General features: G+C 39.1%; 1 protein-coding gene across 1 annotated transcript in view; it reads left to right on the top strand.

Annotated features, from left to right (window-relative positions):
- The first annotated feature begins 2,319 nt into the window (after nucleotides 1-2,319).
- LOC149263683 (methylesterase 17-like) overlaps nucleotides 2,320-18,613 on the top strand; it is a 50,955-nt gene continuing 34,661 nt past the window's right edge. The window contains exons 1-2 of the mRNA XM_089389745.1: nucleotides 2,320-2,643; nucleotides 2,881-2,955. Coding sequence (XP_089245871.1) covers nucleotides 2,320-2,643; nucleotides 2,881-2,955 — 399 coding nt within the window. The remainder of the gene's footprint in view (nucleotides 2,644-2,880; nucleotides 2,956-18,613) is intronic.

Below are 18,613 nucleotides of genomic sequence, written 5' to 3'. Positions count from 1 at the left end.
TCTGCTAAGAGTACAGAAGTGCAACATCAGTAACAGTCATTAAAATGCAAACATAAATAAATCTCGATCCATCCATTCATCAAAAACCCCCTCCGAGGGTGCAAAAGTGCATGTTCTGAGGACAAGTTTTTTGACAGATTTCCGGACCCTTCTCCAAATGCCATGAGAAGGGTTAAATACTACTAACTAATTAATCTTAATTACACAAATTTAGGGAACGGCTTCAAATGACCGCCCTTTTACTAAAAGCAAATTTATTTCTAAAAATCAAATCTAATTTCTAACCGTTTCTGTATCTGCTCCTTAGTGCTGTAAGCAATGCGCTGTTCGCCGTGAAAGAGTCGGCTGGTTGTCCTTTCCTTTTGTTCGAGCTTGAAAATTAGCAATGACAAGAGCTGGCACCTCTTTCTGACAGACTAGAAGATATTTTCGAAAACCTTTCTCTAGCTGGGTGTATTCACTGTGCGTATACTTAGTACAACCCAGGTTTCTTTCGAACTGATTTTGCTGTTGCTATTTCAGTTTCTGGTCGTGCAAATGACTCAATGAGTTAGGAGTCGCGTTGTATGGACAATCCCCTGTATCGAGAATTGCTTCCGTTCTTTGTTCCAGGCTTTTCTGGAGCGTCCTCCTTCTTTTGCGTTTCTCTTTTTGCTTTACCCAGTCTGAGCTTCAAGATCTTTTGCAAACATGCTGCTTTTGTGTGCCTTTGACTTTGAGTCTTAGATAGTCTATTTTCATCAGCGCCTGTTGGGTGATACTCTGGAATCCGCGGTCCTGCTGCATGCGGCATCCATTTGCGGAGGCATCTTCTCTCTGTTACCCCATTGGCGCTTTCCTCTTTTCCTTAGATGTTTCCTGCATATAGATTTATATCAGTTACATGTCTTGCAGTTTACGTAAAGAAGAAGAGAAATGACGAAAAGATTGACATGAAAGCATTAAGTTTTAATGAATGCATAATTCTGACACTCATCATGATTTGACTCTTCGAAAAACGCGATACAATCATTCTTGGATACTGAAGCATGCGATCATTAATTTCCCTTAAGGTGTGCGCTCAATTTTGGGTTTACCGTTTATGTCGGAGAATTCTTGCGATGAGTCCTTTCTGCGATTGGAATCGCAGTATCGAGCACTGCGACATCATTAAGTGTTATCGCAAATTGCCAATATCACAGATCGCAGTTTTGTATGATCGCAGATCGCAGATCACAAGATCGCAAGATCGCAAGATTTTCGCTTTATCACTCTGTGCTGCTTATGCGACATTGCGACATGCGACGTCGCATATCGGCCATCGGCGATTCCTTAGGTTTTCCCTTTTTGAGCGCTTTTAATGCACGCGATGCGATGGGTTCTCGCGTCGCTCTTTTTTCAGTGTATTTATGCGCTTAGGGAAAACGCTTCTTTCTACCTTTGCGACGCGATATAGCTCTTAGGGAGTTTAATACAAAAGATTTTTAAACAAAATATGTTTTTGGATTTTTGGTTAAAGGTCCCCCTTTGCTTGATGTTATTACTAATATCAAACAAAGAGGGGGGTTGTTGGTGACCACAACATGGTGGAAGGATGATTTACGAGTTCATGGCACAAAAATGTTCATGCTGCAATAGAGACTTAAGCACATCAAGACTAGACTCAAAGATTGGAACAAAATTGAGTTTGGAAACATTTTTAAAGCCAAAAGAGAAGTGGAACAAAAGCTTTAGAATATCAACCAAACTCTTATCAAGGAAGGCTTCACTGAGGATAGGAAATTGCATGTAGACTCACTACAACAGGAATGGGACACTAGATGTCAGTAGAAGGAAATCTTCTGGAAGCAGAAATCACAAGTCCAATGGCTCAAAGAAGGAGAAAGAAACACAAGGTTTTTACACAAATCTACCATGGAACACTAGGCCCATAATCGGATCACAAAGCTCTTAGATCCGCTAGGAAGAGAGCTCAATACACACAAAGATATGGAGTCCGTTTTGGTACAACATTTTCAAAAAAAAGCAGAGGAGCCCATCTCAAACAGATCACTATCTATCAAGAAATTTACAAAACATATTCCAAAACTAGTGTCCAGGGAGGACAATTTCAATCTCAATAGACCAGTATCAGAAGAAGAGGTAAAAGAAGTAATAAATGAGATGCACAATGGGAAGGAACCTGGACTGGATGGTTTTAACATAGATTTCTTCAAAGCAAGATGTGAAATAGTCAAAAAGGATATTCTGGAAGTGGTGGAGGACTCAAGGATTTTAAAAACAGTCCTAAAAGCGCTAAATACCTCTTTCATTGCCCTCATCCCTAAACAGGATAAGGCAATGACTCCAGATCGGTTCAGGCCCATAGCCCTTTGTAATGTGATATACAAAATAATCTCCAAAGTTATTGCAAATAGACTAAAGCCCCTCCTACCAACACTCGTTTCAGAGGAGCAAACTGGTTATGTGGAAGGAAAGCAAATTCTTAAAAACATCATTCAAGCACATGAAATTGTCCACTCTCTCAAGAATAATAAGGAAGTAGGGATGATCATTCAACTAGACCTAATGAAGGCTTATGACAAACTGAGCTGGTTATATATAAAAGAAGTTCTAATTGCTTATGGCTTTGACCAGAATTGGATAAGAAGGGTTATGGCTTCGGTAACTTCAGCCGGCTTTTCCATCCTCCTCAATGGCTCTCCCTCCAAATCCTTTCAGCCCTCGAGAGGCCTCAGGCAAGGAGATCCACTTTCACCATTTCCTTTTATTCTCATGATGGAAGGATTAGGAAAGGCAATCACTTTTGCCAAAAGGGAGGGCACTATCCAGGGTCTCAAGCTTACCTAGGAAGGGAACACATTAACTCATCAGCAATTTGTAAATGACACTATGTTACAGGGCATACCAACGGTCAAAGAAGCCAAAGCCTACAAACAAATCCTACAGGATTTTGCCTTAGCGGCTGGTACAGAGGTAAGTCTCTCTAAATCTAAAGTGTTTTTTTTCAATACAAATATTGCAATTCAGAGAAACCTCTCCGTAATTCTCAGAATTCAGAGAGACCATCTCCCCTCCAAATATCTAGGAATACCTCTCACTGACAAACCTTAGAGCAAGGAGGTTTGGGAAGCTCTGATCAATAAACTAAAGGATAAAATCTGCAAGTGGACAAGTAGATCTTTAAACCTTGCTGGCAGGCTTGTTCTCACAACGGTGGTCCTGCAGTCTCTTCCAATTTATATGTTGTCGGCTCTTCCTATTCCTAGTGGAGTTGCCCAGCAAATCAGGAACATGCAAAGAGACTTTCTATGGGGAAAAGGTGAGGAAACGAAGAAATGGGCATTGGTTGCTTGGGACAAACTTTGCATGCCCAAACCTCATGGGGGTCTTGGTCTCCATGACCCAGAAACTCTTAAAAACGTTTTGGGGGCCAAACTTTGGTGGAGATGGCTAAAGGAATCCAACAACCCATGGGCCAAGCTTTGGAAGGAGAAATATGCAAAAAACTAGAGAGATGGGGACTTGATTAGAATGACAGGGCACATCAGGGAATCTCACATCTAGAATAATGCTTGGGAGAACAAAGCTTTAGCTCAAAATCACAGCTTCTGGGAGATTGGGAATGGAAACCTTGCCCGGTTTTGGGAGGATAGCTATGGACTGTTTCCTTCTTTGAGGGTTTTAACCATGTCAAGAATACTAGTGTATTGATCTGTTATCTGTTTGTGAGCGGTGTCCTTTGGTGTTTTGTCTGAGGAACTTACCCTGTAAATTCGTACAGTCCGAGGTATTGTGAAAGGCCAAAAACTATATAAGGAGGAGAAGATCAAAGGGCCAAGTGTGCAAGTGAAATGGTTTCTCGGGAATACTTCTATCTGAAGTATATTTTATGTTGTAGGGGCTATGATTATGACTTGATCTGAAATATTTTTTGCACCTTGGATACAATGTTGGATCAGGATCATGAGACCTGAAATGACTTATCATTGTGTGATCTGATATTGGTTGGGTTAGATCTGATTTCTTACGCATGTTTTATTCTTAAATGTCATTATTTTGGTATGTCTGAAATCTGGAATAGTAGTGAAGTTGTAAGCTAGTATTTTCAGATCTATACGTTGGTTCACCTTGGTGAAGGTGCGTATACATGCTGGTTTGACTCTTCCAAGTAGCGTATGCAAAAGAAAAGGATGTTGTTCAGAAATGACTGATCTATCTGATCAGTGATGTTGTTTTACTACTATCTGTCAATGATGTCTTCTTAGATCTGAAAGTAGAACTGAATGCATAAGGAGATTGAGTTTGATTGATTGATTGATTAAGTGAGAAGGGTGATCTTTGCTGCTATCTGTTTAGATCTCTGTAATTTGACAGTAGATCTTTAGAATGTTATTGATTGATACAGTTTTGATTCAGAGGTTTTTATGATTCAGTAATTTTGGAGGTATATGCAGGTTTGGTTAAAGGAAGTAGCGTATACACACAGGTTGGCTTCACTAAAGTAGCGTATACATTTTGACATATAATTTTTTAGGTTACAGTTGGTTCTAGTTGATTATACAGGTTTCTGGGTTCAACACAGTGTTCTGGTGACATTGATATGAGTATTCAGATTGACTGATTATTGGTAGATCTAGCTATTGCAGTGGTGATTAATTGTGTGCTTATGTAGCAGGAGTATCCAGTCTGAAAATTTATGAAATGTGGTCCCTGGAGGAAGAGAGAAGGTTGTAGCCTTCTGTAGGCCGGCACCTACATACTAGTAAACATATCAGCTAGTACAAGAGCTAGGGGGTTGTAGCTCCCTTCCAGTAGTGTTAGGCCCCTATACTACTAGTGTAACCCCTTATTTTTATTACTACAACCCACTTATTATATTGATGTACCCATGTAGTGCCCATATTGTTACTATTGTGCCCCATAGAAGCCCACTATTGTTATTATTGTTCCCTTACATTATTATTGTTATGTCGACTTTGATTATGTTATGACCCCTTAGACTCCTATATATAGAAAGGAGGTCTTTTCATTTGTATCATCAAAGAATTGTTCATTTATGTAATGTAAAGGAGGTTGCCCCCTCGAAGAGGTTGAATTCTAAGGCATTGATCTATCTTTTCTATCTTTTCTTGAGCTGGTTTCATAACATTTGGTATCAGAGCTTTGGATTCTAGGGTTTCGCTGCTCCAAACAGGTCATCGTGGAATTTTTTCTATAACATTTCTTCTGCGATATTTCAGAAGCTAAAAAAAACACCCATTTGAGAAGAAATCGCGCTAAATCTGGGGTCCGAATTTCAGAACTTTTTGTGCTATATTTGCGGAGATATGATTTGAGGAACTTGGTCTTTTTGCAGACTCCTGAATTACATTTCAAACAGGTGACTTGGGGAAAATAGTCATAACTTTCTCTCTGAGCATCAGATTGAAATTTTGTAAGAAGGTATAAAAAGAGGACGGACTGTAGTTTCTTGTACATATTTTTTAGAGCCAAAGGTGGAAACAGTGACACGTGGCACTTCATACAAGTTTGCTCTTCTGGAAAGGTCTATAATCAGGTCATATTGGGAGATTGTGCATAACTCTTTCTTGGAGAATCCAATTTGGATGAGACTGGTGGAATTGGAAAGAGGACACAGAGGGCTACTATAGATCGCAATTTCATAACGTAAATATCTGAAAGTACAGAGTTACAGTCGTTTCAATATCGAGCTCCTAAAATCAAGAAAAAGCAAGATGGGGAAGTTTGATGGCAAAGATCCGGTGAATTGGATACTTTAGATGGAGCAATATTTTGATCTACATGGTGTACCACTGTTACAAAAGGTATGTATTGCATCTTCATATTTAGAACCGGATCAATTTTTATGGTATGAAGGGCTTTTTTCTCGTAAATAACTTGTTACGTGGTCAATTTTCATGGAGGAAATGATAGCACATTATGAGGATACAAAGAGCAACACCCTCTTTAGAGCAACACCACAACAATTGGAAAGAGTAAAAGGGCTTTGTGACATAGTGGAAAGAAAAATTATGGAAACCAGGAAGCATACCCCTCATAACTATAAAGATGGAAGTGTTGTTTCTCCTAGCCTTCCACAACCTACAAGGATTACACCACAACAATTGGAAGAAAAAAGAGAAAAAGGGCTTTGTTACAATTGTGATAGAAAATGCACTAAAGGTCATAAGTGTGCTGAGAAGAAATTATTTTACATAGAATATGAATAGGAGGAAGAAAAGGATCAAGAAACATCAAAAGAAGAAGATATACGCCAGGACCCCACCCCAGAGAAAGAAGAAATGAATTAAATGATATCTTGTAAAGCATTGGCAAGAATTACCACTCCTCAAACTCTCAAGATAGAAGGACATATCGAGAAGAAAAAGGTGCAAGAAGTGAAAGATCACATCAAGAAAGAAGAAATGAATCCAGCCATATCTTGTCATTCATTGGTCGAAATTACCACTCCTCAAACTATCAAGATAGGACATATCAAGAAGAAAAATGTTCAAGAAGTGAAAGATCACATCGAGCATCAAGAAATGAATCCGACCATATCTTGTAAAGGATTGAAAGAAATTACCACTCCTCAAACTCTAGAGATAGAAGGACATATGAAGAAGAAAAAGGTTCAAGCAGTGAAAGATCACATCGAGCATCAACAACAAGTTCTCCAACTTTTAAAGGATAACACCACTTCAGTGCAAAGTCAAACGAAGCAACAGGTAGATCAACATTGTAGTGTAAAATGTTTTGATGTAGGTGATTGGGTATTTTTACTGCTACATCTCAAGCAAGCTATTTATGAGAAGGAAATGTTGGCAATACTACATCCACTTAAAAAATGGCGACCTTACTGAATGGGAAGACTCTTCAAGGATGAGGATGTGGAAGCATTGTTTTATTCTATTTCTATTATCCAACCAGATTGGATAAATGAAGCAAGGGATGAATGGAAGAAGGACGAAGAAGTATGGCCACTTATTCAAAAGATCCCAATTCAAAAAATATTGCCAGAAATTGAAGAGGAAGGAAAAATCATATTGGAACCTAGAGCAGCCACAGAAACAAGAACCCAATAGCTACGAAATCGATCAATTTCAGAGTATCTCATCAAGTGGAAGAACTTACCCGTTGAAGATTCCACATGGGAGGACAAGAATTTTATATAGAAGCATCAAGAACTACTCAAGCGTTGAGGACAATGCTTTTTGAAGGAGAGGGACATGTTAGGCCCCTATACTACTAGTGTAACCCCTTATTGTTATTAGTACAACCCACTTATTATATTGATGTACCCATGTAGTGCCCATATTGTTACTATTGTGCCCCATAGAAGGCCACTATTGCTATTATTGTGCCCTTACATTATTATTGTTATGTCGGCTCTGATTATGTTATGACCCCTTAGACTCCTATATAGAAATGAGGTCTTTTCATTTGTATCATCGAAGAATTGTTCATTTATGTAATGTAAAAGAGGTTTCCCCCTCGAAGAGGCTGAATTCTAAGGGGTTGATCTATATTTTCTATCTTTTCTTGAGCTGGTTTCATAACAAGTAGAAGCTAGAGAATGAGAGAAGGTTGTAGCCTTCTGCAGGTGGGTGCCTGCATACTAGTATGAGTCTGCACTAGTACAAGATTGTAAACAAATTTTCTTTATATTAAAAGAAGACAGACACAACAACAGTAGGTGATTTTTCTCCCACATTGGGTTTCCACCTTAAATCTTGGTGTTCATGTGCATTGCTTATGTGTGATGGCTTATTATGTTATTACTACACATAGTTACTGTTTAATAAAGTACGGATGCACTGATTAAAGATCAACACATGATGAATTAGCTGAATCATAAATTCTTTGGGTATACGTTGGTTTCCTTAATAGCAATTGTGTGCACACGCAAGTACACTCACTAAAGTAGTGTATATAAATCTGATTGTGAAATGAAAAGTTATTGAATTGTAAATACTAATTCGTGCCACCCCCCCTTTCAGTATAATTTCCAACAGAAAGACCAAGCAAGAGTGAAGCAAAGCAATCACTAAGGGAAGTTGTTGGACAAGGATTTGGAACTAGTCCCAATGATGACTACATCTTTCTTCAAATTCGAGGACAAGCTTAAGGACAAATCTGACTATCATGCATGGAAGATGACTTTGGATTTGACATTAGAAGAAAATGATGCCATGGACTATGTCAAAGGAAGAATAGCAGAGCCTCCTTCAAATGCATCCGTTGCTGCACAAACCAAGTACAAGAAAGGTGAGGTTAAATCTAAGAAGATTATTGTTGATTCTATTCATAAGCCTTTGGTTGCCTATATTTCTGATTTGGAAACATCTAAGGATAAGTATGAAAAACTGGTTGGGATGTTCAAAGTAAACAATGCAAATCAAATTCTCTTTCTCAAGAACAAGCTAAAATATATCAAGATGGATAGAGGAGAATCCATCCAATCCTACTTCATGAGGATTACTGAGATCAAGAATGATCTCCTATCTATTGGTGAAGTCACTGGTGATAGAGAGCTCTCTCTTATTATACTTGGAGGCCTTACAAGAGATTGGGATATATTTAACGCTACCATCCTCAACAATTACAGGGTTTCGGGATTTGATGAACTGTTGGCTAGATGCAATCAAGAAGAAATAAGGGTGATGGAAAGAGACAAGCCCTCAAATGGAAACAATCCTACATCCTTCTCCGCCCATTCTAAGAGAAGGAACAATGTTGGTCCAAGGAATCAAGGACAAGGGTTCAAGCTGGGATTCAAAGAAGGAAGGAAAGGAAGGTGCTTCAATTGCAACAGGTTTGGCCACTTCGCTAGAGAGTGTCCTCATAAGAAGGATACTCCAAGAGATGATGACAACAATAACAACAAATTCAAGGGAAATGGCAATCAAATGAACAATAGGTTCAACAACGAAGGAAAGAAGAATGCTCCCACTGCTCGAAATAGAAATGGTCATCCTCCCAAGAAGTTGAGAAACTCCAGGTATGAAGAATTTAATGTTGTAAAGCAAAAATAATTTAATCTTATTTATGCCCTCTCCACCACCTCTCCTCTAGATACATTGGACCGTTGGTTGATTGATAGTGGTGCCTTAAAGTACTTCATTGGGTACAAAGAAGCTCTTTCAAACTTGGTTGAAAAAAAGATGAATATGGAGATTATACTTGGGGATAATGCCACTTATCCCATGAAAGGAATTTGGACCGTTACTCTTCACTTAAATCAAGGTCAAGCCCTCCACTTATAAGAAGTGTTATATGTACCTGATTTGAAAAGAACTTAGTCTTTATTTCTGTGATGGAAGACAAAAGTTTCAAGGTGACATTCATTGATGGGAAGGTTCAAGTTTGGCAAAGGAACCCAAGAGATGCATTCACTCTTGGATTCAAGGTTGAAGGTCTCTATCAGGTTGGAGGAAGTCCATTGAGAGCAATGACTTGTGATACTTCTCTTCAATCCAAATTATGGCACCAGAGATTCGCTCACCTTCATTTCAAAGCCTTACCCGATGTAAGGAAGATGGTAACAGGGATGCTCGAATTCAACTTAAATCATGAAAGTGTTTGTCAATGATGTGAAGATGGAAAACGTACAAGGGGGCCACTACCCTCAAGTGAGACTCAAACCACATGTATCCTTCAATTGGTCCATTCTGACCTATCAGGTATGTTGCTCGTGACATCTTTGGGTGGATATTTGTATTATGCTATTTTTGTGGATGACTTCTCTTGCAAAACATGGATCTCTTTCTTAAAGAAGAAGGATGAATTATTCAAATGCTTCCACTCCTTCAAAGCCTTGGTCGAGAATCAAATAGGGAAGAAGATCAAAATATTGAGGACGGATAATGGTATCAAATATGAGTCAAATGAACTCAAAGACTATTGTAGAGAAGTTGGCATTAAGAGGGAGACCACTACCGCACATACTTCTGAACAAAATGGTGTTGCCGAAAGGAAGAATTGTACTATCATAGAAGACACCCAAGCTATGCTTCATGATTAAGGTCTTCCGAAGTTCTTATGGGGAGAAGCTACCAACACCGTTGTGTATGTCCAAAACCGATGCCCACATCAAGCTTTGAACTTAAAGACACCCGAAGAAGCTTTCACCGATAAGAAACCTGATGTCTCTCATTTTAGAATTTTTGGTTGTCCTGTATATTTTCATGTACCGAAAGAGAAAAGAAACAAATTAGATGCATCTAGGAAGAAAGGAACATTTGTGGGCTGCAGTGAAACTTCAAAGGCATATAGAATCAATGTGCCGGTCAAAGGGAAGTGGAATTAAGTCATGATGTCATGATTTTGATGAAGATTTTGTTCTTAGAAAGATTTGAGATCTTCCTATTCGAAGGAAGGACAATGATGATGTTGATGCAGATAAGAAGGAATAACCTTCGTCTGATGAACTGATGCACGATGTTGAAGGTCTGATGGATCCCATTGATCCACCTCCTAGTGAGCTCTCTACTTCAAGGAAAAGGCCTTTGTGGCTCAAATACACTCTTGAAGATGCTGAGAAACATATTGTATCGAGGGTGACATTTCTTAAAAGAAAGAAGCCGAATATGTACCAACGGTACCTATCTTCCATGAGTACCATTGTTTAATCTAAGCCTTGTACATTCAAAGATGTCATGAAACAACAAGTTTGGAAGGATGCGATGAACAAGGAGTATGAGTTGATCATGAAGAATGATGTTTGGGATGTGGTTCCTAGACCCAAGGACAAGTCAGTGGTCACTTTGAAATGGCTCTACAAGATCAAACATGGAGTTGATGGGAGTGCTGAGAAATTCAAGGCCAAATTTGTAGCTCGAGGCTTCTCTCAAAAGGAAGGAGAAGACTACGATGATATATTTTCCCCAGTTGCTAGATATACCACCATCCATTCAATTATAGCCCTTGTTTCATCGCAAGGATGGAACCTATATCATATGGATGTCAAAACTGCCTTCTTGCATTGTTCGCTTGAGGAAGTCTATGTAGAACAACCTGAGGGGTTCGAAGTTCAAGATCATGAGACACATGTATGCAGGTTGAAGAATGCCCTCTATGGGTTGAAGCAAGCCCCTAGGGCTTGGTATGAGAGGATCAAATGCTATCTTATGAAGTTGGGATTTACAAGGAGCGATGCTAACCCAAACCTATACTACAATGTTAAAAAGGACAAACTTCTCATTCTTGTCCTTTATGTGGATGATCTCTTTCTCATAGGTGATGACCCTCTCATTCATCAATGCAAGAGGGAGTTGGCTTCTGAGTTTGAGATGAACAACCTAGGACTGATGAATTATTTCCTAGGGTTGAGGTCTAGCAAAAGCCAGGTGAGATTGTCCTTTCTCAAGGAAAATACATTGTGAAGCTACCTAAGAGATGTGGGATGGTGGACTGCAACTCTATGACTACTCCGATGGAACTCCACTTTAAGAAGCTATGTGGAAGTGCTACTAGTCTTGAATTAGCAAACCCTACCAAGTATCGTCAACTTGTGGGGGGGCTAATGTTTTTGGTCAAATCCCATCATGACATATGCTTCTCTATGAACTCGTTGAGTCAATATATGGTCGAGCCCCATGACATTCATTGGGTTGCTACCAAGAATTTCTTGAGATATCTCTGAGGTGCAATCCACTATGGACTGAGATACATTGCTGGGAATTTGAGGCTACATGGATATACATATGTTGACTGGGTTGGCAGTGTGGTGGATCGTAAGAGTACATCTGGGTGTTGCTTCTCTTTGGGGTCTACTTCAATATCTTGGATGAGCAGGAAGAAGAAATTAGTTTCACTAAGCACTGTCGAGGTCGAATGCATTTCTACAAGTATTGCTGTTGTTAAGCAGTTTGGTTGAGGAAGCTCTTCAGTGAGCTATTTGAGCACGTGCTATGTTCTGAGAGTGAATTTTTCTCCTTGTATATTAACATTTAATAGTACATGGTGATGCTGATACTGAATGGTCATGATCTTCATATTGCAAAATGCTATGCCACTATTTTGCATATCTTCAAAAATCTAGACATTAGGATTTTCTGCTAGTTCTTGCCATTTTCACTTTTCTATTTGAGAGATTTTTTCTTTTAGCTCAACTATTTCCTTTATTAAATGATGAATCTCATGACTAACTTCTCCTACAGTCAAACACCTTGGTTTTTTGTGCTATTGGTTTCTTTGAAAATATTTTATGTTTTTCTCATAAAAAGCGTCAACAAACAGTGCTTTAGAAATATTACCTTTTGAGGTATTACCAAGATCTCTGTGTCTGATTTGTAAAAAAGTTTCTAAAAGTTTTTCTTTCATTTCTGCTTCTGCAAGCATGCTGATGCCTGCCAGAACTTTTGATTCATCATCATCAATAGCATGTGCCATACACACTTTCTCTTTGGCTGGTGCCTTTTCTGTTCTTGTTTTTGAGCTAAAGTCTAAGTCCGTTTCAGAAGGGTTGTAATTGCACTCATCAGTATCTATTCAATTGCACTATTGGACATTCACCTATTCTTCACTATGTTTAGACTAAGATAAACTCGAATAAGATGATTCTGATGAACTACAACAATTTTGCTTCATCAGGTGCACTTCTTCCTTGAAGTGGATTCTAGGTCTTCTAGAGGCATATTCTTGTGTCTTTTTGCCTCTATTTGCTCTTGACTCTCTTCCTTGAGGAAATGTTTTTGCAGTATGTCCAGTCTGTCCACATAACTAATAGGTAATCATATTTTTTCTTTGAGGCTTGATATGGATATCTTTGGGCTCATAGTAGTGTGTTCTCGACACTATTTTATATGATCCTTTCTTGTGCCTATTGGACATATGAGAATGACTTTTAGCCGACTGTTTATGACCTCTCTTCTGGGCTTTTCTGTGTTTTCTTCCTTGCATAATTGGATCATCAATAATCAATCCATATTTACTACAGATGGATTTGCTGTCAGGTAATCTAGACATCTTTTACAAGGACATATTGACTTTCATGCTAGTGCATAGTCCTACCAAGGCTTTTGTTATGTTGCAATATATCTATCCCCATGTATATTTTTCAAAAGAAGTTTGGAACACTTCTTGTTGTTGGATGTATTCAACAATTTTGGAGGGTAATGCTACTAAATATACTTGTTTCCACATATCATTCTGACTTTCTTTTGCTTCGTAAATTCTTTGTGTCCAATCTCCGTGGAAATATTCATATAGGGACATTTTCTTACATTTGAGATTCATCAGGATCATCTCATGTTTATTTGCAATTTCTATTATTGCTCCACACCAATGTTCTAGGATGAAGGAGGTTAATGCTCCAATCATATTATTTTGGGGGTCACCATTTTCATTGTGGATAACATCTCGAGCTTCATCCTTAAACAATTTTGCTTCCATTTTTGCAAGTAATTTAGGGGAAGATTCTACTTCCCTCCATCTCTGTAGGGAACCTGTAAAGCACTGGATGAGAGTTTTGCAGGATTCAATTTGAGATTTTCCTATCATACACATAATCTTATATTTAGTGTACATCTGGTTAATCATTTGTCTGATTTGACCAGCACTCAAGCCATCTATATTCCATTCTTTATAAGATCCAGACTAAAAGGTATGAGTTTCTGGCATCTTTTCCCTTGCCATTGAGAGGAGCTGGATATCTAGTGAATTGGCTAGATAGAGGTTCATATATAGGAAAAATATGCTGTCCTGAGGATCTTGGCTCTATTCTTCTTTGGTCATGGTCCCTATGAAAAGAGAATAGGATTCACTAAAAGATTTTTTGGTGCTAGTGTGTTGCTTTGGTTTTTCTTGAGGAAATAGAAATGGAAACCTTTCTATAGGTTTTGTGGCATGCTGAATGGGTACATGGTGGCTAAACAACATGGAGGTAGGGATATCCTTATCTCTGGGAGATATTGCAAGTTGCTCAAAATCTTCAGATAGTTTACCCATAAGAGTCTGAGCAAATTTGAACTCATAATCTACTTTTCTCTCTATTAAAATTGGCAACTAGGGCCAAACTTCATGTGTGTCATCTTATTCATGCTTGATAATATTTTTATTAGATTCCACTCATTGAGAGGTGTAGGATTGATATAAATATCATCTGATTCTGATAAGTATTCATGGAGATATGAATTTATTTTGATTATGGAATTATTATCAAGCCGACCTACAACTCATGTAGGCTTAGAAGCCCAAAGGTTGCATCTATTAAAACACCAACATTGTGTATAAATATAGGAGGACTTTTCCTCATTTGGAATCACTCATCTCATCACATCTCTCTCTCTCTACTGCATAGAAAAAAGTCTCTTCTCTACTGCGTAGAAAAGGGTCTCTCCCTCGCACATGTGAAGCTGGAAGCTGCTGAAACTGAAGCTGCAACAACAGAAGTAAAGTTTGACCTACGTGGACTAGAATATCTCCTCATCTAAACTATGCTGTAGGTTCACCTAAACCTCCTCTGCAAGCTGCAACTTTTGGTGGTGGAATCAAGTCAATCCAACGAACGGTTTGCAAGATATCCACTGCCCTAGTTTGAAGGAAGCTGCCGAAACTGAAGTTGCAACTGCAGAAGTAAAGTTTAACCTACGTGGACTAGAAGATATCCTCATTTGAACTGCACTATAGGTTCATTTGAACATCCTCTGTAAGCCCCAAATTTTGGTGGTGGAATCAAGTCAATCCGAGCGACGGTGTGCAAGATATTGATTGCGCTAGTTTGAAGGAAGCTATTGAAACTGAAGCTACAACTGCAGAAGTAAAGTTTGACCTGCATGGACTAGAATATATCCTCATCTGAATTGCACTGTAGGTTCATCTGAACCTCCTCTGGAAGCCACAACTTTGGTGGTGGAATCAAGCCGATTTGATGGTCGGTTTGTGAGATATCGTCTGCCCTAGTTTGATGATGAAGCCGCTAATGCTGATGCTGCTGATCTAGGGTTTGCTACTGCTGATATAAATCAGATTTATTGTACTATTTCTCTCTGCTAAATTATTGAAGATAAAAGAAGATCTGATCAAAGGGTTTCCCCACACATTGTGGAGTTTGTCCCTGGCTAGCCGCCACATCTTGTGTCTCTTATCTTGGCTTGTTTTTTGTCGATCATTTAATGTTCTATCTGCACTTTACTTTATGTACATGTGATTGCTAATCTGTGGAATATCATAAGGAAAAGAAGTAAACCGTTATAAGCATAGAACATACCATAACTTAACATGGTATCAGATTAGAGGTGAAGACAAAGCCCGAGCAAGAGCAAGAGAAATCACTGAAGAGAAGATTGGCAAGGCTATCCTAAAAAAACGATGGGGTCTCAACACTCTTTCCTGTCCAAGACAGGCTCTGTGAGAAAGCTGACTATCATGGATGGAAGATGTCTATCAATCTAACCCTTGAGGATCAAGGAGTGTTGGATCATGTGAGAGGCAATATTGTTGAGCCTCCATCAAATGCACCCGCTGCTGCCTGGAACAAATGGAAAAATGAAGAATTTAAAACAAAGAAGATCATCCGGGACTCTATCGACAAGCACTTGGTGGCACACATCTCTGAACTGAACATCTCCAAGGAAATCTATGATAGATTGGTGAGTTTATTTATAGTTAATGATGCAAATCAAGTTTTGTTTCTTATAAATAAGCTGATGGAAATCAAGAAGGGTAAAGATGACAATATGCAAGCATACTTCTTAAGAATCACCGAGATCAGGAACGATCTCCTTTCTATTGGGGAGACTATTACTGACAGAGAAATGGCACTCACAACTCTTGGAGGATTACCATCCGAATGGTACATGTTCAAGACTACTCTTCTGAACAATAATGTAATTCCCGGTTTCGAGGAATTAATGGCTAGACACATTCAAGAATAAACAAGGGTAGAAGAGCAAGAAATTCCCTTGCTTAAAGAAAGACTAGACCTAAGGGTGGAAGAAAAGGACAATGTTATATTTGCAATAAAGTAGGTCACTATCCAAAGGAATGCCCTGATAGAAAGGACTCTCACCGTGACGATGATCAAAATCCCTCTCATGGTAATCAAAGGGATGGACAATTCAATAGCAAAGGTAAAAGGAATGCTGGAAATCAAGGAAGAGGACAACCATTCAAGAAGGCTAGAAATTCCAGGATGTATTAAATGCACATGACCTCAAAAAGAACCTGGTGTCCATTTCGGCAATGGAAGACAAAGGCTACAAGGTAACCTTCAGTGATGGCAAGGTACGTCTATGGAAAAATAATGTTAAAGATGCCTTTACTCTTGGGTTTAGTGTTGATTCATTATATCAGGTCGATGGAAGTCCGCTAGGTATCATGTCTTATGACACATCTCTTCAAGTCCGAACTTTGGCATCGGAGGTGTGCCCCCATTAATTATAAAGCTATACCCGATGTAAGACAAATGGTGATGCGCAAATTCCGAGTAGAGAAAGAAGGTGTATGTGCCGAAGGAAATCTCAAAAGGGGACCATTCCCCTCAAGCCAAAGCAAGACCTCCAATATATTATAGTTGGTTCACTCAGTCATACCTGAGGCTGGCATTAAGAGGGAGACTACTACACCATATACTCCTGAACATAATGGTGTGGCAGAAAGGAAGAACCGAACGATTATGGAAGCTGTCCGGGCCATGCAACATGATCAAAGACTTCTGAAGCTTCTAAGTGCTGAAGCTGCAAACACTGCTGTATATGTACAAAATCGATGCCCTCATCAAGCATTGGGTTCCAAGACTCTTGAAGAAAAGTTCACCAAAGAAACCTGATGTTTTTCATTTTAGAATTTTTGGAAGCCTGTATATTTTCATATGCCGAAAGAGAAAAGAAATAAATTGGGTGCATCTGGAAAGAAGGGAATTTCGTGGGCTATGGTGAAAATACTAAAGGCTATAGAATCTATGTAGCCAGTCAAAGGGAAGTCATGATTAGTCATGATGTCACCTTAACGAAGATATGGCTCTCAGCAAGGTGGACAATCTTCCAAATTTGAGGAGCTCTCAAGAAGCTGACACCAAGGAACCGAAAGAAAAGGATGATGAATCAATGCCTGATGTAGAAGAACCCATGGATCCGATTGATGCTCCTCCAAATGAGCCTTCCTCTTCTAGGAAGAGGCCTTCATGGCTTAGCGGGCTACTTGATGATGCTGAAGGACAAGATGCACCCCGAGGAACCTTCCGTGAGAGTAAGAAACCTAACAGGTATCAGAGATACCTGACCATCATGAGAACGATCATACAAAATGAGCATTCATCATTCTCAGATGCCATCAAGCATCAAATATGGAAGGATGATATGACCTAATAACATGAGTTTATTATGAAGAATGATGTCTGGGAAGTAGTTCCCAGACCCCCAGATGAGAAATTTGTCGCTTCTAAATGGCTTTACAAGATAAAGCATGCAGCAGATGGAAGTACAGAAAAATATAAGGCTCATTTTGTTGCTCGTGGTTTCTGTCAAATGGAAGGTATAGACTATGATGAGATATTTGCACCTGTTGCTAGATATATGACCATCCACTTGATCATAGCCCTTGCCGCTTCACAAGGATGGAACCTACATCATATGGATGTCAAGATCGTGTTCTTGCATGGTTCGATCAAAGAAGAGGTCTATGTGGAACAACCTGAAGGATTTGAGATTTATGATTGAAAATCTCATGTATGCAGGTTGAATATGATAAACCTCTCATACTGGTGTTGTATGTGGATGACCTCTTTCTAACAGGTGCAGACCCTCTCATTCTCAAATGTAAGAGGGAGTTGGATTCTAAATTTTAAATGAAGGACCTAGGACTGATGAACTATTTCCTAGGACTTGAAGTGTGGCAGAAGCCAGGGGAAAATTTCCTATCTCAAGGGAAATATGTGGTGAAGATTCTGAAAAGATTTGGTATGATGGACTGCAAGCCTGAGCCTACCTTGAGGATCTTAACTTTCAGAAGTTATATGGTAGTGATGTCGGACCAGATTTGGGAAATGCCTCTAAGTTTCAAAAACTCATTCGCATTGATGTTCTTGGTGAACCTCCGTCCAAACATATGTTTTGCAGTTAGCATTGTGAGCTCATATTTGGTTGAGCTTCACTAGATTGGTGCCAAGAATCTTCTGAGATGTCTTCAGGACACAATCTCTCATGGATTGAGATATATTGTTGGAAATATAAAATTGCATGATTATTTGAATGTTGATTAGGCAGGTAGTTTGGAGGATCACTGGAGCACTTTTAGTGCTATTTCTTTTTGTATTCTTCTTCGATATAACGGATGAGCAGGAAGCAGAAGTCGGTTTCCATAAGCACTGCTGAGACTGGATACATATCTCTGAGTATGAAATCATATGAAGCTGTCTGGTTGGGGAAGCTCTTCAGTGAGTTGTTTAAACACATACCATTGTGATTCACTGTAACAATAAGTGGGATTCTATTGTTGAGGAATCCTGTATTCGTTGATTGCTCCAGCAGATAGACATCATCTGAGATATGGTAAGTTGATGAGCAAGGAGGCTCCATCACATTAAGATGATTTACAAATCGATACAACTTGTCAAAGCCCTGAGGAAAGATATAATCTATGATTTTCCCAAACAACTTGGAGTCTTCAAGAAACCCTTGTACAAGGGTCC

The sequence above is a fragment of the Pinus tabuliformis genome, chromosome 6 (genome assembly GCF_031772625.1).
Source record: "Pinus tabuliformis cultivar Carrire ecotype Pingquan chromosome 6, CPIR1, whole genome shotgun sequence".
Classification (NCBI taxonomy): Eukaryota; Viridiplantae; Streptophyta; class Pinopsida; order Pinales; family Pinaceae; genus Pinus; species Pinus tabuliformis.
Note: the sequence above shows the minus strand (reverse complement) of the source record. Positions and strands in the feature narration are given on the sequence as shown.